This window comes from Anolis sagrei, chromosome Y, assembly GCF_037176765.1.
Source record: "Anolis sagrei isolate rAnoSag1 chromosome Y, rAnoSag1.mat, whole genome shotgun sequence".
In the NCBI taxonomy this organism is placed as follows: Eukaryota; Metazoa; Chordata; class Lepidosauria; order Squamata; family Dactyloidae; genus Anolis; species Anolis sagrei.
Genome location: NC_090035.1, coordinates 6,658,089 through 6,675,346, shown reverse-complemented (window position 1 = coordinate 6,675,346; position 17,258 = coordinate 6,658,089). Strand labels below are relative to the sequence as shown.

The 17,258-nt window shown below is 43.3% G+C and overlaps 1 protein-coding gene across 5 annotated transcripts in view; it reads left to right on the top strand.

Annotated features, from left to right (window-relative positions):
* LOC132772495 (protein sidekick-1-like) overlaps positions 1 to 17,258 on the top strand; it is a 1,018,253-nt gene that overhangs the window by 741,416 nt on the left and 259,579 nt on the right. For all 5 annotated transcript variants that reach the window (XM_067461407.1, XM_067461410.1, XM_067461408.1 and 2 more), the window contains exons 23-25: positions 5,996 to 6,105; positions 10,967 to 11,117; positions 16,217 to 16,454. In XM_067461407.1, coding sequence (XP_067317508.1) covers positions 5,996 to 6,105; positions 10,967 to 11,117; positions 16,217 to 16,454 — 499 coding nt within the window. The remainder of the gene's footprint in view (positions 1 to 5,995; positions 6,106 to 10,966; positions 11,118 to 16,216; positions 16,455 to 17,258) is intronic.

Sequence of the window (17,258 nt, the reverse complement as noted above, 5' to 3'; positions counted from 1 at the left end):
TTAAAAGCTTCCAAAGAAGGAGCCTCCACCACACTCCAGGGCAGAGAGTTCCACTGCCGAACGGCTCTCACAGTCAGGAAGTTCTTCCTCATGTTCAGATGGAATCTCCTCTCTTGTAGTTTGAAGCCATTGTTCTGCGTCCTAGTCTCCAAGGAAGCAGAAAACAAGCTTGCTCCCTCCTCCTCCCTGTGGCTTCCTCTCACATGTTTATACATGGCTATCATATCTCCTCTCAGCCTTCTCTTCTTCAGGCTAAACATGCCCAGCTCTTTCAGCCGCTCCTCATAGGGCTTGTTCTCCAGACCCTTGATCATTTGAGTCGCCCTCCTCTGGACACATTCCAGCTCTCTTGAATTGTGGTGCCCAGAAATGGACACAATATTCCAGGTGTGGTCTAACCAAAGCGGAATAGAGCATGGGGAGCATGACTTCCCTAGATCTAGATTAGGATGCAGAACAATGGCTTCAAACTACAGGAAAGAAGATTCCATCTGAACATGAGGAAGAACTTCCTGACTGTGAGAGCTGTTATGCAGTGGAACTCTCTGCGCTGGAGTATGGTGGAGGCTCCTTTGTAGGCTTTGAAGCAAAGGTTCGATGGTCATCTGTCGGGGATGCTTTAAATGCGATTTTCCTGCTTCTTGGCAGAATGGGGTTGGACTGGATGGCCCATGAGCTCTCTTCCAACTCTAGGATTCTATGAAGTTGCAAATCACTAGTTTTGTGTGGCTAAGTGTCAGTTGTTTGTCATATTAGGTCCTCTTACCATCACTACTTTAAGAATAGCTTTCACATCAGGGGAGGAAATGGAAGCTTTCTGTCATCTTCTTTGCTGTGGGACACATTTTCTTGGGCTGTTTTATGTGTTGGCACTGCACCGTGTTGGCAACGATGATTTTTATTTGTGACTTCCTAACCTCCCCAATGTCCTTTGTGCTGCCCACCCCAGACCTTGTCCTTTGTGCCTTTATTCTCCCTCGTCTTCCTTGAAATGCCAGCTTTCTCCCCGAACGGTGGCATGGGGAGAGCGATGCTTTAAATCCATATTAGTGCTCTGACCCTGCTGGCGCGGTTCTTGCAGATGTGCTTTGCTGAGTTGGCTGTGGGCCACTTACTCTGGCTAATTAATACAAAGCGTTGCACAGTCTCGGCGCTGCTTAGCCAGCAGGGATGTATCCAAAGCACCTTTGTTCTTTTCCTTTCTTTCTTTTGTTCCATTTCAGATCTTTGCACTGAAACACAATTCCCTGAAAACCGTGAACTCGGGAAATCAATACAAGTTTGTTCATACAGCAGAGTGAAAAATAGAGACTCTCCATGCAGATTACAGGCAAAATCTTGAAAATCGGAAAAAAAATCCCTCCGGCAAAAAACAGAGAGGAAAGAAATAAAAGCCAGAGAATAGTCCTTCCTTTAGGCAATTCCTTGTTGTCAGAATATGATTGCTTTCCAAGTGTAATGTCTTGGCGGTCGGTTCATAGATGTCTGTGGAACCCTATTCTTAATCCGCATGTTCTCCTGTAGTGAAGACATCGATTTCCAGGTGGAAGACTGTACTGGTCAGGGTTGGCTTGATGCACCTTCCTCTTGGTGTGTTTCTCCCTTTCACCCTCCAATCGTACCTCTTTGAATTCCACAGCACTGATGGTCACAACTGACCTCCAATTAGAGTTCTGCCATAAGTAAACAGGCCTTTTTTCATCTCCACCAGGCAAGGAAATGGACATCCTACCTTTCGGTAGAAGCATTGGCAACGGTAATCCACGCAACAGTCACCACGAGGTTGAACTATTGCAATATGCCGGCCTTCCGAAGTCAACAACCCAGAAGATTCAGATGGTCCAAAATGCAGCGGCCAGGCTGCTAGCGGGATCATCTATAAAATCCCATATCACACCGATTCTGCAACAACTGCATTGGCTACCAACAGAACATCGGATCTTTTACAAGATCCTGATCCTGACATTTAGAGCTCAAAATGGCCAAGGACCTTTCTATTTTAGGAACCGCCTCATTCCTCTTCTCCATCAGTGGTTACCTTGATCCACCCAGGAAAATCTCCTCTACATACCGGGCCCAAGGGAGGGAGGTACACCTGAAAGCTACAAGGCATAGAGCTTTTTTGACCTATGCTCCAATTCTGTGGAACTCATTGCTTCCATACATTAGAGCAATGTCGGAGTTGTGTCCTTTTGTAAAGGCACTCAAGACTTGGCTGTTTGGTTGTGCATTTAAATAATCAGATCAAATGTTGAATGTTTTTATATTGTGTAAATGCTATTTTAGATTGTAAGTCGCTCGGAGCAACTTGGTGGAGAGCAACTAATTAAGAAATAAAGTGAAGTGAAGTTCTCAAGTGCTAGGGCTTCCCAGTTCTTGGTGTCTATGCCACAGTTTTTAAGGTTGGTTTTAAGCCCATCTTTAAATCTCTTTTCCTGTCCATTTTCCATTCTTGAGCTGTGAGTAGAGTAACTGCTTTGAGAGACAGTGACCTTCGGGCATTTGGACAACATGGCATTCAGTCCAGCGGAGTTGATGGCGTAGGAGTGATGAAGGCTTGATGAAAATGCATAATTCACATATTGGAAAATATATATTTGATGTAACCATATTAGAAATAGGAGTTAGAAAATATATAAGAGAAATGTATGTATGTATGCATGGCCTCCACTTCACTTGACTTCTTAAAAGCTTCAAAATTAGAGAGGCCAGCATCTAACAAAGGATCTAACAAAGGATCTAACAAAGAGGTTCTATTTTTCGTACCAGGCACCTTATCGTAAGAATAATGAGGTAGCCGTCAAGAGGTTTCAGGAAGACCTTATCGTAGGATGGATGGAGACTATTGCTACCAGGTCTGGTAGACATTCTGGCAATGGGCCTCATTAATAGCAACTCTTCAGATAGGGATGCTAGTGAAGATTGACAAGGTGTTGAGTTTGAAAATATGCTATTGAAGTCAATGTAAAAGTAGAATTTTGTGATGCACATTGTGATGTCTGTATGATGCATGCATAATTATTTTAAAAGGTATATAAACCAAGGATTTCCTTTGTTCTGAACCCTTCTTTCCTGGCTTACCAGGAGGGTCCATATCCGGTTGGCGCCAACCGAGAATAAAGCCGTGCTTTTCAGTTCTCGGGATCTCTCTTTGTCTCTTTTCCTCAAACCTTCTCCATGCCATTTCAGGAGCATTGATTCAATGCTGATGGTTTTCTTCCAGCATGCTGATATTTGTCTGCCTGTCTTCCCAAGAGATTTGCAGGATTTTCTGGAGGCATCACTGATGTAATTGTTCCAGGAGTTGAGTGTGACATCTGTAGACAGTCCACGTTTTGCAGGTGTATAATAGGGTTGGGAGGACAATAGCTTTATAAACAAGCATCTTGGTATCCCTCTGGATGTCCCGGTCCTCAAACACTCTGCTTCATTCAGAAAAAAGCTGCACTCGCAGAGCTCAGACGGTGTTGTATTTAAGTGTCGATGTTGATTTTTGTGGAGAGGTGGCTGCCAAGAAAGCGGAAATTGTCCACATTTTCTAAGCTGTATTTCTGTATTTCATTGCAGAGGGATTGGCTAGTGATTGCTGAAAGAGCACTTTGGTTTTCTCAATGTTTAATGAGAGGCCAAGCTTTTCATTTGCTTCTGCAAAGGTGTTTAGAGTGGCTCGTAAGTCCCCTTCTAAATGCGCACGGACTACATTATCATTGGCATATTGGAGTTCTAAAACATAAGTTGTTGTGACCTTGGTTTTTGCTTTCAATCTGCTGAGGTTAAATAGCTTGCCATCTGTCCGACAGATGATTTCCACTCTGGTGAAATAGTGTTATGGGTCTGTTTAGCCTCCTTGATATATTGGCTGTCTTCCCCACACCCTATGTGCCGTATTTCCTCAGTTTCCCTGGTAAAGAATATAATAATAGAGAAATCACAATACCCAACTGTCATGTGAATTCCTGCCTTTCCTTCAACTTGTTCCCCACAAAATAATTTATACACTGTTTACTTTGTGCAATGCATGCAAATCACACACTCTCCAATTATTTCAATTTGGAAAGGAGAGGCTTGATTAATCCTCTGTCATCCCACTTTTTCAGCTGCTTTGAAATGTTCCAGTTCTCCCTTCCTTCTCTCCATTTCCTCATTGAGTAATCGTGAGTGAGGCATGCTCTCTCAGCCTCAAGGGACAGCGGTAGCAAGCTGCTTTTGAATAAATCTTGCTAAGAACAATCGCATGCTAGGTTTGCCGTAGGAGCTCCATAGTTTGGAAATCACTGGTTGTGAAGGCACAGAACAACAGCAGCAGCATCGATGATGCTTGTGCTGATATTCTTTGCCATTTTCTTTCTGCTTTTGTAATCTTCCATGCTCTTATATTTTTTTTGCAAGTCGTTTGTTTTATTTTTAGTCTTGTAACCTACCTTGAAAATGCCTAACGGAAAGACTGGCTCAAATAGAATTCCAATAAATCTTTTTCATCACCAAATGGGAACCATCCGTGGCAGGAGCAGAATTTACTCCCTGCTGAAATGGAAGGACAAATGAAACTTAACTCATATTTGTTTATTTAACATCATCAGTATGCATAGAGTACAGCCAAATACAAGAGGATAGATCTCAGCCCAGGTATCTTTCCCACTTATTATTCAGTGCGGGGCGGGCGGGGGGGGGGGGGGGGGGCGGGGGGAGAGAAAAGAAACAGAGGAAAAGGATGCGCCAGGATAGAATATGTTTCAGATTCTGGATACAGTCAGTATTGTGTAATGGTTAGAGCAGCATTTCTCAACCTGGGGATCATGAGGGGATGTCAGAGGGGTCAACAAAGCCATCAGAAAACACAGTATTTTCTCTTGGTCGTGGGGGTTCTCTTTGGGAAGTTTGGCCAAATTCTATTGTTGGTGGGGTTCAGAATGCTCTTTGATTGTAGGTGAACTACAACTCCAAAACTCAAGGTCAATACCTACCAAACGCTTCCAGTATTTTCTGCTGGTCATGAGAGTTCTGTGTGCCAAGTTTGGTTCAATTCCATCGTTGGTGGAGTTCAGAATGCTCTTTGATTGTAGGTGAACTATAAATCCCACCAACTACAAATCCCAAATGTCAAGGTCTATTCCCCCCCCCCCCCCCAAAGTCCACCAGTATTCACATTTGACCATATTGAGTATTCATGCCAAGTTTGGTCCAGATCTATCATAGTTTGAATCCACAGTGCACTCTGGGTGTAGGTGAACTACAACTCCAAAACTCAAGGTCAATGCCGACCACACCCTTCCAGTATTTCCTTTTGGTCATGGGAGTTGTGTACAAGTTTGGTTCAATTCCATTGTTGGTGGAGTTCAGAATACTCTCGGTCCCACCTTCGTCCCAAGTACATCTGGCGGGGACGAGAGACTGGGCCTTCTCAGTGGTGACCCTTCCTAGGGAGATTAGACCAGCTCCCTCCCTCTTAATGTTTCGGAGGCAAGTTAAAACATGGTTGTTTGAGCAAGCGTTTACAAATGCAGAGTAGCTAATATAGGAAATCGAATGACTTGACAATGGAACTGGACAGTGCTTGATAATGAGACGCTAATTATGTTGTTTTATTGCTCTTGTGTTTTATACTGTTTAATGTTTTAATCTGTATTATGTTTTTATGTGTACCGATTTGTTGGAAACCGCCTTGAGTTGCCGATTGGCTGAGAAAGGCGGTATGCAAATACAACAAATAAATAAATATAGACAAGACCGGCTCTTTGGCTTAGAAATGGAAATGAGCACCACTGCCTAGAGTCGGACACGACTAGACTTAATGTCAAGAGGAAACCTTTACCTTTCCTATGTTGTTTTGCTGTCATGGAGGGGAAGTCAGGTTATGCAGTGAATATATCCTCCTTCATCCTCTATATCCAGAAATACTTTTGAGAAATCAGAATGTGTGTCCACATCCTGACTCACACTCCCCTAAGGCTGATGTTATCTAAACCAAAACTATTGTTTCTTGTCCTCCTCCTAGGTTGGTGTCATAGGCGAAGAAGAGGAATGGATCACGCTGTGCGAGGTAGAGAAGGAATCCGATGCTCAGCTGTTGGAGATCCCAAACCTCACGCCTTATATGCATTACAGGTGAGAGCAGCTGGTAATTAATGGACACATCAACCGGCCGGCCATGGCAGCCGGGGCCAGCTCCGATGCTCACACAAGCAGCTGCTGGGGGGAGAATTCACACCTCTGAAGAGTTTAAATTTACACCTCACAAGCATTTGCACTTAAATGACCCGCTTGATGTATTTTAATTGTCGCCTTCACATAGTAAAATAATTAATCAATCTGGAAATGGGAGCGAGGTGTAAAGTGCAGTGCTAAATAGTGCCGTTGAATAACTTAACACATCTTGATTCTGGGAGTTTGTCTAGACTAAAAGTTGCATTGGTTTAATTAAAATTGATCTTGCTCCATTTGTGGGGGAGACGACGCTGGAATTGGCTGGCAGCTCCCTATATCACTTTGGCTTCATTCCCTAAGTTGGGTTAGTAGATTTCATTTTCCTCTCTTCACTATACTTGGGAGAATGCAATGGAGTTAAGCTTTGACGTAGATCAAGTGCCCATCAATGTGAGGGACATTCTGCCCTTCATTCTGTTATTGCCATTGTAAATTCTTCCAGTTTACCTCCTTTAACTTCTTTATTGCTAGGTCAGGGCTATGACCTTAAGTATAAGGTGCAACAACTTTGCAGATACTATGTGTGTCAGTGCTTGGGAAGGCAAAAGTGAAAAGTGGTTGCATTCTAGCACTGAAACACCTTTTCATCCAGTACCACACCAGGAGCCCTCAGTGGCACAGTGGGTTAAACCCCTGTGCTGGCAGGACTGAAGACCGACAGGTCACAGTTTCGAATCCGGGGAGAGGCAGATGAGCTCCCTCTACCAGCTCCAGCTCCTCATGCGGGGACATGAGAGAAGCCTCCCACAAGTATGATAAAAACATCAAATCATCCAGGCATCCCCTGGGCAACGTCCTTGCAGACGGCCAATTTTCTCACACCAGAAGCGACTTGCAGTTTCTAAAGTCCCTCCTGACACGACAAAAAAAACAAAAACAAAACAAAAACAGAGTTCATTAGTTCTATCTAAAATGTTTATTGAAGAAAGCAGGTAAAAAGGGGGGAAAGGATCAGAAGAATAGCAAATACAAAGGAGCAATAATCCAAAAATGCAAAAGTACATCAACTCAAGAGAACCAAAATCCACAGAAGTACTTCAAACATAAATGCATAAACAAGAAAACAGGAACTATTCCAAGGTAAACCCTTTAAGGAAACAAAGGCATGGACCAGAACAGGAAACTTGAAAATACTTGAACCGTGAACTTGAGAGCAAAGACAGGAGAGCCATCCCATATGGCAACCTTGTCTCCTCTGAGTGGTGTGAAGCCAACACCACTTAATTTAAGCCCGTCCAAGTAGCCATGAGATCATGCTGAATCCACCTGGACTTCAAGGTCTTGTCACAGATTCTTTGAGAACGTCTAATTTGTCTGTTTCTCACTCCCTCTGTTCTCAGGCCTAATCTGGCTTCTCGGGAAAACTCCCTATCAGTCAAAGCCAATTTCTCAAAAGAACTGGAACTTTCACCTTCCCCAGTTGCCTGGGAATGAGCACAAGGATCCAAAACATCGGCCTCATCTGCCTGCAATTCTCTCCCAACACTGACAGTCTCCATACTTTGAAGCCCTTCAAACCCCTCATCGTCTGAAATGTCAGAAAAATCCTCTGCCACTTGCTGAGCTAAAACAGTCAACCACTCTGAAAAAAAATGGTGTCCCCTTTCTTTAATTCCGATATAGTTTAGAGTGATTGTATACTAGGAGAGAATGCCTCTAGAACAGTGGTTCTCAACCTGGGGTCCCCAGATGTTTTTGGCCTTCAACTCCCAGAAATCCTAACAGCTGCTAAACTGGCTGGGATTTCTGGGAGTTGTAGGCCATTTGAGGACCCCAGGTTGAGAACCACTGCTCTAGAATATGGCCATATATTGTCAAAGGCTTTCATGGCTGGACTCACTGGGTTGTTGTAGGTTTTTTCGGGCTATATGGCCATGGTCTAGAGGCATTCTCTCCTGACGTTTCGCCTGGCTGACTGTGCCTGGAGCAAACTTTTGTTGAAAGGTAATTAGACGTCCCTGCCTGCTTCCTCTCTGTTGTTGTGCTTGTTGAAATACACAAGCATGTGGACAATTTCAACAGAGAGGAGGGAACCATGAAAATGAACAAAATCTGGCTACCAGTATTAAAAAATTCTAAAATTGCAACAGCATAACAACAGAGAGGAAACAAACAAGGACATCTAATCACCTCTCAACAAAAGTTTGCTCCAGGCACAGTCAGCCTATTGTATGCTAATCAAGGTGGTCAGTTGAAACATTCACACCTGGCTCCAGCAGACAAGAGTCCTTTGTCTCACCCTGGCCATTCCACAGATATATAAACCCTTTTTCCTAGTTCCAACAGACCTCACTACCTCTGAGGATGCTTGCCATAGATGCACGCGAAACGTCAGGTGAGAATGCCTCTAGACTATGGCCATACAGCCTGAAAAAACCTACAACAAACCACAGATTGCATATTAGTTTGAAAGAGGATCCACTACTTCTGTATGCTTCTGCAAATTGGTCTCTGAGCAGATATACTGTTTTTGTTCCTTTGGAGTCCTCAACTGCTCTTTTCCCCCAGAACCATCTTGACTCCATCATCTCATCTAGACTTAGAACCACATTCCTCATTGATGAAAGCAGGGAGGCACTTGGACTTGGGCCACATCTTGGTCAGGCTTGCCTTGTTCCTTCTTCGTGCTGACAGTGTTTGGAAAATTAATGGGGTTGTTTTGCTTAATGCTTTTCCTCCCTTTAATGCACTTCCTTAACAAGATCTGAGCAGATAGACTAATGGCGTTGCATAAGCTTGCTCCACCTTCACTCCATCCCAGCCTTTTAAAGCTAGACACCCAGCATTTCACAGGGACAGAGACAAGGAGAGCGACTAAAAACAGTAGTATGAAAAGATTTGTCAGCAAGTAACTCTATGCTTGTAGCAGCTGTGTGAATGCATGCCTCTCATCCTTAGTGTCTAGTTCCTTACATTTTTCCCTGAACCAGAAGACACTTTCAAATTTTCATAGTTTGCATAAAAACACCAGCTTGGATTGTTTTTTTATCCATACTTCTAAGCCTCCTATCCCCAAGAGCTCATATTTATCCCTGCTGTTCTAATTTCGGTTATGGATAAACCACCCAAAATAGTGAAGTGTATCTAATGGAAGTTAAGGAGATAGTTAATTCTGTCCAAATCAAACTTTTTATGTTGCAATGAAAAGAGCTGAAACTTTGGATTGGCTTAATCAGCTTTCGCTGACAAGGGGTGATATTTTAATTGGAGAGGGCAAATTTTGATCATGGAGGATGAGAGGAATCATTCATGTCTGTTCCCCTGAGAGCCTTGGAAGGCCCAAAGAATGGGAAATTTAATCATAATCAGTGAGATAAGCACAGCTTCAAAACTCATGGCTTGCTACACCCCACTCCCAATGCTACCCACCCAATTAGTTGGGCGTCTATAACGGAATTTCCTCCCTTTCTCAGAATACTAGAATTCAAGGTAAAACCATTTATTAAAATATTTTCTAAGTCCTCTGGTTGTCTTTTATGGTTGTTCTATTTACATTAGCAGATCTATATCTGTTGTTCCATTTATGTTGGCAGATCTAAATCAATCTCTCCAATAAACACATGCAACTTGGAAGTGTCAACATTGCTAGTAAGCAGGCAATGAGTCTCAGCTGTCTTTTATTATTGACCGAGGACACATGTGTCAAACTCAAGGCTTTCCATGTCATTTTATGTGGACTCCAACTCCTCATCATTAGTATTGCTCATCATTAGACGTAATGACTGCAGTGATGGGAGTTGTGATGCAAGAACATCTGGAAGGCTGTCATTTGTTCTGTTTAGTCAGGAATTTGGATACAAAACTTGTGGATATGATAGGTAAAGGTAAAGGTTTTCCCCTGACATTAAGTCCAGCCATGTCCGACTCTGGGGTGTGGTGCTTATCTCCATTTCTAAGCCAAAGTGTCAACGTTGTCCGTAGACACCTCCAAGGTCATGTGGCTGGCATGACTGCATGGAGCAGATATGATACCTGACTTTAAAATGTCTTTTCACCTTGCAGCCACAAGTTCAGTTGGGTTGCAATTCCCATCATCCCCAGTCTGCTTTGCAGATTATTGGGTTTATGTGAATGCTTAGACTGTGGAAGGAAATCGTTTGAAATAGTTATACCTTGGTTAGACCACACCTGGAATATTGTGTCCAATTCTGGGCACCACAATTCAAGAGAGATATTGACAAGCTGGAATGTGTCCAGAGGAGGGTGACTAAAATGATCAAGGGTCTGGAGAACAAGCCCTATGAGGAGCGGCTTAAGGAGCTGGGCATGTTTAGCCTGAAGAGAAGGCTGAGAGGAGATATGATAGCCAAGTATAAATATGTGAGAGGAAGCCACAGGGAGGAGGGAGCAAGCTTGTTTTCTGCTTCCTTGGAGACTAGGACGCGGAACAATGGCTTCAAACTACAAGAGAGGAGATTCCATCTGAACATGAGGAAGAACTTCCTGACTGTGAGAGCCGTTCAGCAGTGGAACTCTCTGCCCCGGAGTGTGGTGGAGGCTCCTTCTTTGGAAGCCTTTAAAACAGAGGCTGGATGGCCATCTGTCAGGGGTGCTTTGAATGCAATATTCCTGCTTCTTGGCAGGGAGTTGGGCTGCATGGCCCAGGAGGTCTCTTCCAACTCTTTGATTCTATGATTCTATGATCTAGGGCACGATCATCACAAGATTTTATGTTATTTAAGTTGATGAACACAGACGATTCTGGTTTCAGGTGTCCTGGGCTCTTCTAAGCCCTTTAACACTGTCTGCTTCTGTCTTTCAGGTTCAGGATGAGGCAGGTGAATGTGGTTGGGAAAAGCCCCCTCAGCCAGCCGTCGCGGGTCATCCAGACCCTCCAAGCCCCACCAGACGTTGCCCCGGGAAGCGTGACAGTGCGCACTGCTAGTGAGACCAGCCTATGGGTCCGCTGGGTGGTAAGTTGACATTTTAACTTTTCCTTTCAGTAAAGACTCAGAAACCCAGAAAAAGATTTCTCAGTGTATTTGCATCAAAAATGATACCTTCTCCATTTGTCCTAATTGAGATCCTTCTATGTATTTCCTTTCTGCGCTCTAGCAGGCACCCGTGTCGTCTTATATTCCTGGATAGGATCTGTTCTCTAATGGACCATATGATAAGAAGCATAACAAGAAATTATAAATATGATATAATTGGAGGAGAGCAGATGGCGCCGCTCTGCTTATGGCAGTGCCATTCCAAAGAAATTCCATTCGCTGGAGCTGCGTTCGTTCCAACTTCCGAAAAGTTTTCAGCAGCGAAGAGAGAGTTTCCCCCTCCCCACTTAGGAAAACAGTGTCAATGTGGAGGTTATATCGATGTGATAGATTGCAGCGCTAAGTGATTAACTCTGGAATCGAGTGATAAATTGCAGGGCCACTGATAAATGAATTTATCATTTGCCTCTGACAGCCGTGCCCACCCCAACCAACTAGAATTCATTCACATATCCAATTTCCTCATCTATTCCACTGCATGCAGCCTTCCCAGTATGATTTCTTCCCATTTCTGCCTCTAACAGAGAACATACTCTCCCCACGCCCATTTTCTTGGGTGGAATTTAAGTTGCAATAGGTTTCACCTCTAACGCTGGAGGAGGGAGGCACGTTTTCCAAATTCCCAGGTGTTCTATGAGTTCTCCAAGGTGAAAAGGAATTCATTTCTTCCTTGTTGAGCAATGTTCGGCTGTTCATGGGAAACCATAACAGAAATGCCCCCAACCCCTAATATGTGGGTGGGTGTATGCACTTACACCCCCCCCCCAGGAGTTCTTTGGATCCTACTTAAAAAGAGGGAGGATGTTATTATAAACCCAAAAGATAGATTAATCAGCGCAGAGACAGTGTGGCAGGCAAAGATGAAAGGCGTGTATCATGTGACTTTGCAATTAACTCTATTAATATTGCTTCGGCCCAATTGCAGAACATTTGTAGGTCTTTAATAATAATCCATAAAGGCCTGCCAACTCTGATGGTGGGGAGTGGGAGGTGGGGGGTTACACTCATGAATTAAGGCCTTGGCTTCTGCTTCGGAGTGCTTTCTACGACCAGTGTTCAAGATAAAAGCAGGTCCGTTCCTTGGTAATATATTTCTCTGATGTAGTCATGCTAGAATATACTGTCCACATGGCTAACTTTAAAGCCAGGAGTAGGAAACCTCAGGCCATGGGCACTCTTCTTTGGCCTATTACACCACCATATGGTTGCTTTCTTATTTGGTATGCTTCTTACCTATTCTAACCAGTTTTTTTAAATCAAATATATTGTCCCACCATTTTGGTTTTGGCTGCTGTAGCGAATTTATTGATCTATGTTAAATTTTTGATGTATAGCTCTATGTTGCAATGTGGCAGAATTGGCAGAAATAGGGTAGCAACAGTAGAGGCAAGTTTAATTTGCATACGTGCAGCCGATTGGTTGTATGCAGATGAGTGTAGGCCAGGATTTGAAAGGGCCACTGAGCCAGAATGGCAGTTGGGGGGGGGGGGGGAAGAGAGCTGAACATTCCAAAGGGGCTGAGTTAAGTTTAAAAATAGGCAGTTAGAAAGTCAAAAAGTTTCAGTTAGGGATTCCTGTTTGTGAAGGACAGTTAGGAACTTCTGTGAGAGAAAAATAGTTAGAAAAATGGAGCTTAAGTTTTAAGGAAAATAAAGAAGTGCCAGTGTAGTTTAAGGCGGAATATAGTTCTGTCAAGAGTGCATGAAAAAGTAACATATTTGTTGATGTGAAACAGTTGAAGTTTGATAGGAAAAGTTAACTAAGTGAATGATATTGCATGTAAGACTCAAGACTATAACAGAACACACAAGTGTAACCATAAGCGTTGGAGCCAGAAGCTATAAATAAACTTTGTTACTTTGTTTACTACAAGAGTGTCTCAAGCCTGTAATATAAAAGCCTCAAGGTAAAAGCTCACAAGAAAGCCCCAGCCAATTTAAAAAGGGGAAAATACATCAATACAAGGCAGTAAAAAGATTTAAAAGAAAATATTTTTCCCCCACATCGTCACACGTAAAAAGACACCTGTAAAAGGACTGAAGTAGTGAAATGTCATCGCACCAATCTCCAAGGATTTCTCACAAACTGAATTTGGACCATAGTTTTCTCTCCATTTATCTAGACAAAACAGCTTCTGGGCCAATCTCACAGCTTTCCTTTGACATTTGATCCAGACACATTTGATCCCATTCTAAGAGCAGTATAATTTTTTATCAACACCAGGAGTTCTCAAACTGTGCTCCATGGAGCCCTTAGAATTTGTTCATGTTTTTTTCATAGAATCCTAGAGTTGGAAGAGACCTCATAGATCATCCAGTCCAACCCCATTCTGCCAAGAAGCAGGAAAATTGCATTCAAAACATCCCTAACAGATGGCCATCCAGCCTCTGTTTCAAAGCCTCCATAGAAGGAACCTCTACCACAGTCCAGGACAGAGAAAGTTCAGCTGCTGAACAGCTCTCACAGTTAGGAAGTTCCTCCTAATGTTCAGGTGGAATCTCCTTTCCTGTAGTTTGAAGTCACTGTTCTGCATCCTAGTCTCTAGGACAGCATACACATACATACACACATACACACATTATATATGTTAAATATCTATATAAATAAAAATGTAATGTTCGTTTGTGATGCCATCAGAACTCAAAAACCACTGGGGGAATTGACACCAAATTTGGACACAAGACACCTAACAACCCAATGTATGTCCTCCACTCAAAAAAAAATTGATTTTGTCATTTGGGAAATGTCGTTGCTGGGATTTATAGTTTACTTACAATCAAAGAGCATTCTGAACTCCACCAATGATGGAATTGGGCCAAATTTAGCACACAGGGCTCCCATGACCAACAGAAAAAACTGGAAGGGTTTGCTGGACATTGACCTTGAGTTTGGGAATTGTAGTTCACCCACGTCCAGAGAGCACTGTGGACTCAAACAATGATGGATCTGGACCAAACTTGGCACGAATATTCCATATGCCCAAATATGAACACAGATGGAGTTTAAGGGAAATAGACCTTGACATTTGGGAGTGGTAGTTGCTGGGATTTATAGTTCACCTACAATCACAGAGCATTCTGAACCCCACCAACGATAGAATTGGGCCAAACCTCCCACACAGAATCCCTATGTGGGCCATAGCAATACGTGACAGGGGACAGCTAGTATAACATAATTTTTTATTGGGGCTGCACGAGAAACTTTTGCCTCAAATAGGTCTCTGCAGCTGAAAAAGTGTGAGAATTCCGATCTACACTATTGCTAAGCATGCTCAGTCCTTGCTGGGCCATTTTTGCGATGTATCCTCACTTAGAATCCACTCAACTTTTGAAACAAATCTGACAATCTGGAGCTCTCTCACTCCACACCAAACCAGATGCCTTTTCCCCCTGGACATTGGTGTGCTGTTTTGGCTCTTTCAAGGTCTCACTTGGATAATTTGTTATTGATATATAGATCCTTCCCCTGCTGAAATATTTTGACATCTTTTTTGAGGCTAACCTCCTCATGATGTAATACAGCATAAAATGATGACTTAAAAAATAGAAGTAACCCAGAAACTTTAATGATGATGGCCATCCATTCATTTCAGATGTTATTTATTTATTTACTATATTTATATATCGCCCCTCTCAGCCTGCAGGCGACTTGGGACGGTTTACAGTCAGCATCTGTTCTGGTACAGCTGTACCAGGAGCTCCAACTTTGTTTTCTTTGCATTGAATGTTTGGTTGCAGTCCTGGGTTTCAGGGACTCTGCAGATAGGTGGCTTCTTTTGGTTGCAGTCATAGGGCAAGTCACCTGTCCATCATCGTTAAGTTTGGTCCCGCCCCTTTCTCAGGGCAGTTGGGAAGGGAAGGGAGCCATTTTTTAGTTAGTCTCAGCAAGGAAAGGTAATGTACAGGATGTGTGCAAGCTTCCCCTGTACAAAAGCTTCAACCCTCAAGACTTTCCGGGGGAAAGCAGTCTTAAGAGCAAACCAGAGAACTCCAGGGAAGCCTCCCCAAAGCTTTGAGGACTTTCCGAGGGAAAACAGTCTTAAGAGTCTCCAAAGATTTCCAGGAAAACAGCCCTAAAGACCAAAGAACTCCAGCTGGAGAGTCTACTGCCTTACTGGTAGGTCCACTCAGCATTTGAGACGCAGTTCAACCCGGTAGCGGAGCCCACATCAGTAAGGGTTAGATTACAGTCAGACTGGGAGAAGTCAAAAAGGAGTCTTTCCTTTAAAGTAAAGAAGAAGTTATTGAAGACACTTGCCTGTCCTTCGTGGGCAAGTTTAGGAAGCTACCAGTTGCATAAAAGCCTGGAAGCATTTGTTTATCTTTATTGAAATCAAGAAAGGTTTCTGTTTGATTGTTCATTAATAAAGGACTTTGTTATACAAGCCATCCAAAGATCATTTGTGGTGGAAAACCTCTGAGAACTTTTCTTTGGGCCCCCTGGCTTCCTGCTGGGCAAAGGTTGCACGTCCTGTTTAAAGACAATTCTTTACAGGCCCAGTGTGCGGCAGAACAGCATCAAAAACATAAAATACAATTAAATCAATTAGCTTAAATATAAAACCAATTAAAACAGTCAATATCAATGAAAACATATATCAATTAGTCTCCTTGTTAAAAGCATTGTCAATAGCGTCGTCCAGTCATTCCATTTTTTCTATGTCTTTTATATTGCATCTGCAAACGCTTGCTCAAAAAGCCAATTCTTTGCTTTTTTTCGGAATGTTAAAAGGGAAGGGGCCGATCTGATATCCATAGGGAGGGCATTCCATAGCTGAGGGGCCACTACTGAGAAGGCCCTGTCTCTCGTCCCCGCCAAACATACTTGTCATGAAGGCGGGATCGAGAGCAGGGCCTCCCCAGACTATCTTAGAGTCCTAGCAGCCTGGAACACTGAAGTGTAAGCTAACCAAACACTTTGTGGTTTAGTATACATAAGTATTTGTACTCTTGGCAATGATGTAAAAGGCCATTTGAAAATCCAAACTGGTCCATCTGTATCATGTTCTTCTCTTTCAGCCTCTGCCTGATACTCAGTATAATGGGAACCCTGAGTCAGTGGGATACAGGATCAAATACTGGAGTGTGGACACACCATCTTCTGTGCTCACAAAAGCCATTAGTGATCGGTTAGAGAGGGAAAACACCATTGAGGATCTAGAGGAGTGGACCGAATATGAACTCCAAATCCAAGCTTTCAATGCCATTGGGGCCGGACCCTGGAGTGAAGTCGTACGAGGTCGAACACGAGAATCAGGTACGTTGTGGAGAAGGAGGTGTCATGATTACTGTGCAAACATTTAAAAAAATGTTTTCTTTTGCTTCTCATTTTCTCCTGGTCTGATGCATACTTGAAATTGGGTTGTTGTAGGTTTTTTCGGGCTGTATGGCCATGGTCTAGAGGCATTCTCTCCTGACATTTCGCCTGCATCTATGGCAGGCATCAGAGGTAGTGTAGTGAGGTCTGTTGGAACTAGGAAAAAGGGTTTATATATCTGTGGAATGACCAGGGTGGGACAAAGGACTCTTGTCTGCTGGAGCTAGGTGTGAATGTTTCAACTGACCACCTTGATTAGGATACAATGGGCTGACTGTGCCTGAGGCAAACTTTTGTTGAGAGGTAATTCGCTGACCTAATTCGCTGACCTACAAGAATTTTTGCTGATGACCAGGGATTTCCCCAAATAGTTTTTTTTCTCTTCTCCTGGTATGCCAGTGTGGCGTCTTCTCAAGTCAGAGAGAGTCAACTTTGCATGCAATTGATCTAATTTAGTGTCTTCTCTTGTCAGCAATCGTACACTTTGGGCTACAGTTGGAAACATCATTTCAGAGCTGATTCATTCCTTTGCTTCCAAGCACCCCCACCAGCATGCATCTCTTACCAGCACAGTTTCCTACACATAACTGGTAAGCAGACTGAGTTGTGCACTCTGGGTTTTTGGAAGTCCAGATCTCGGTGAGACAGGCTCTACAGCTCCTGCCGTCAGGAGAAAACAGTCCTTGTGGTTCAGTGGCAAAGGAAGGGGAAGCACCAGTTGCTCATTAGCATCTGCAGAAGGCA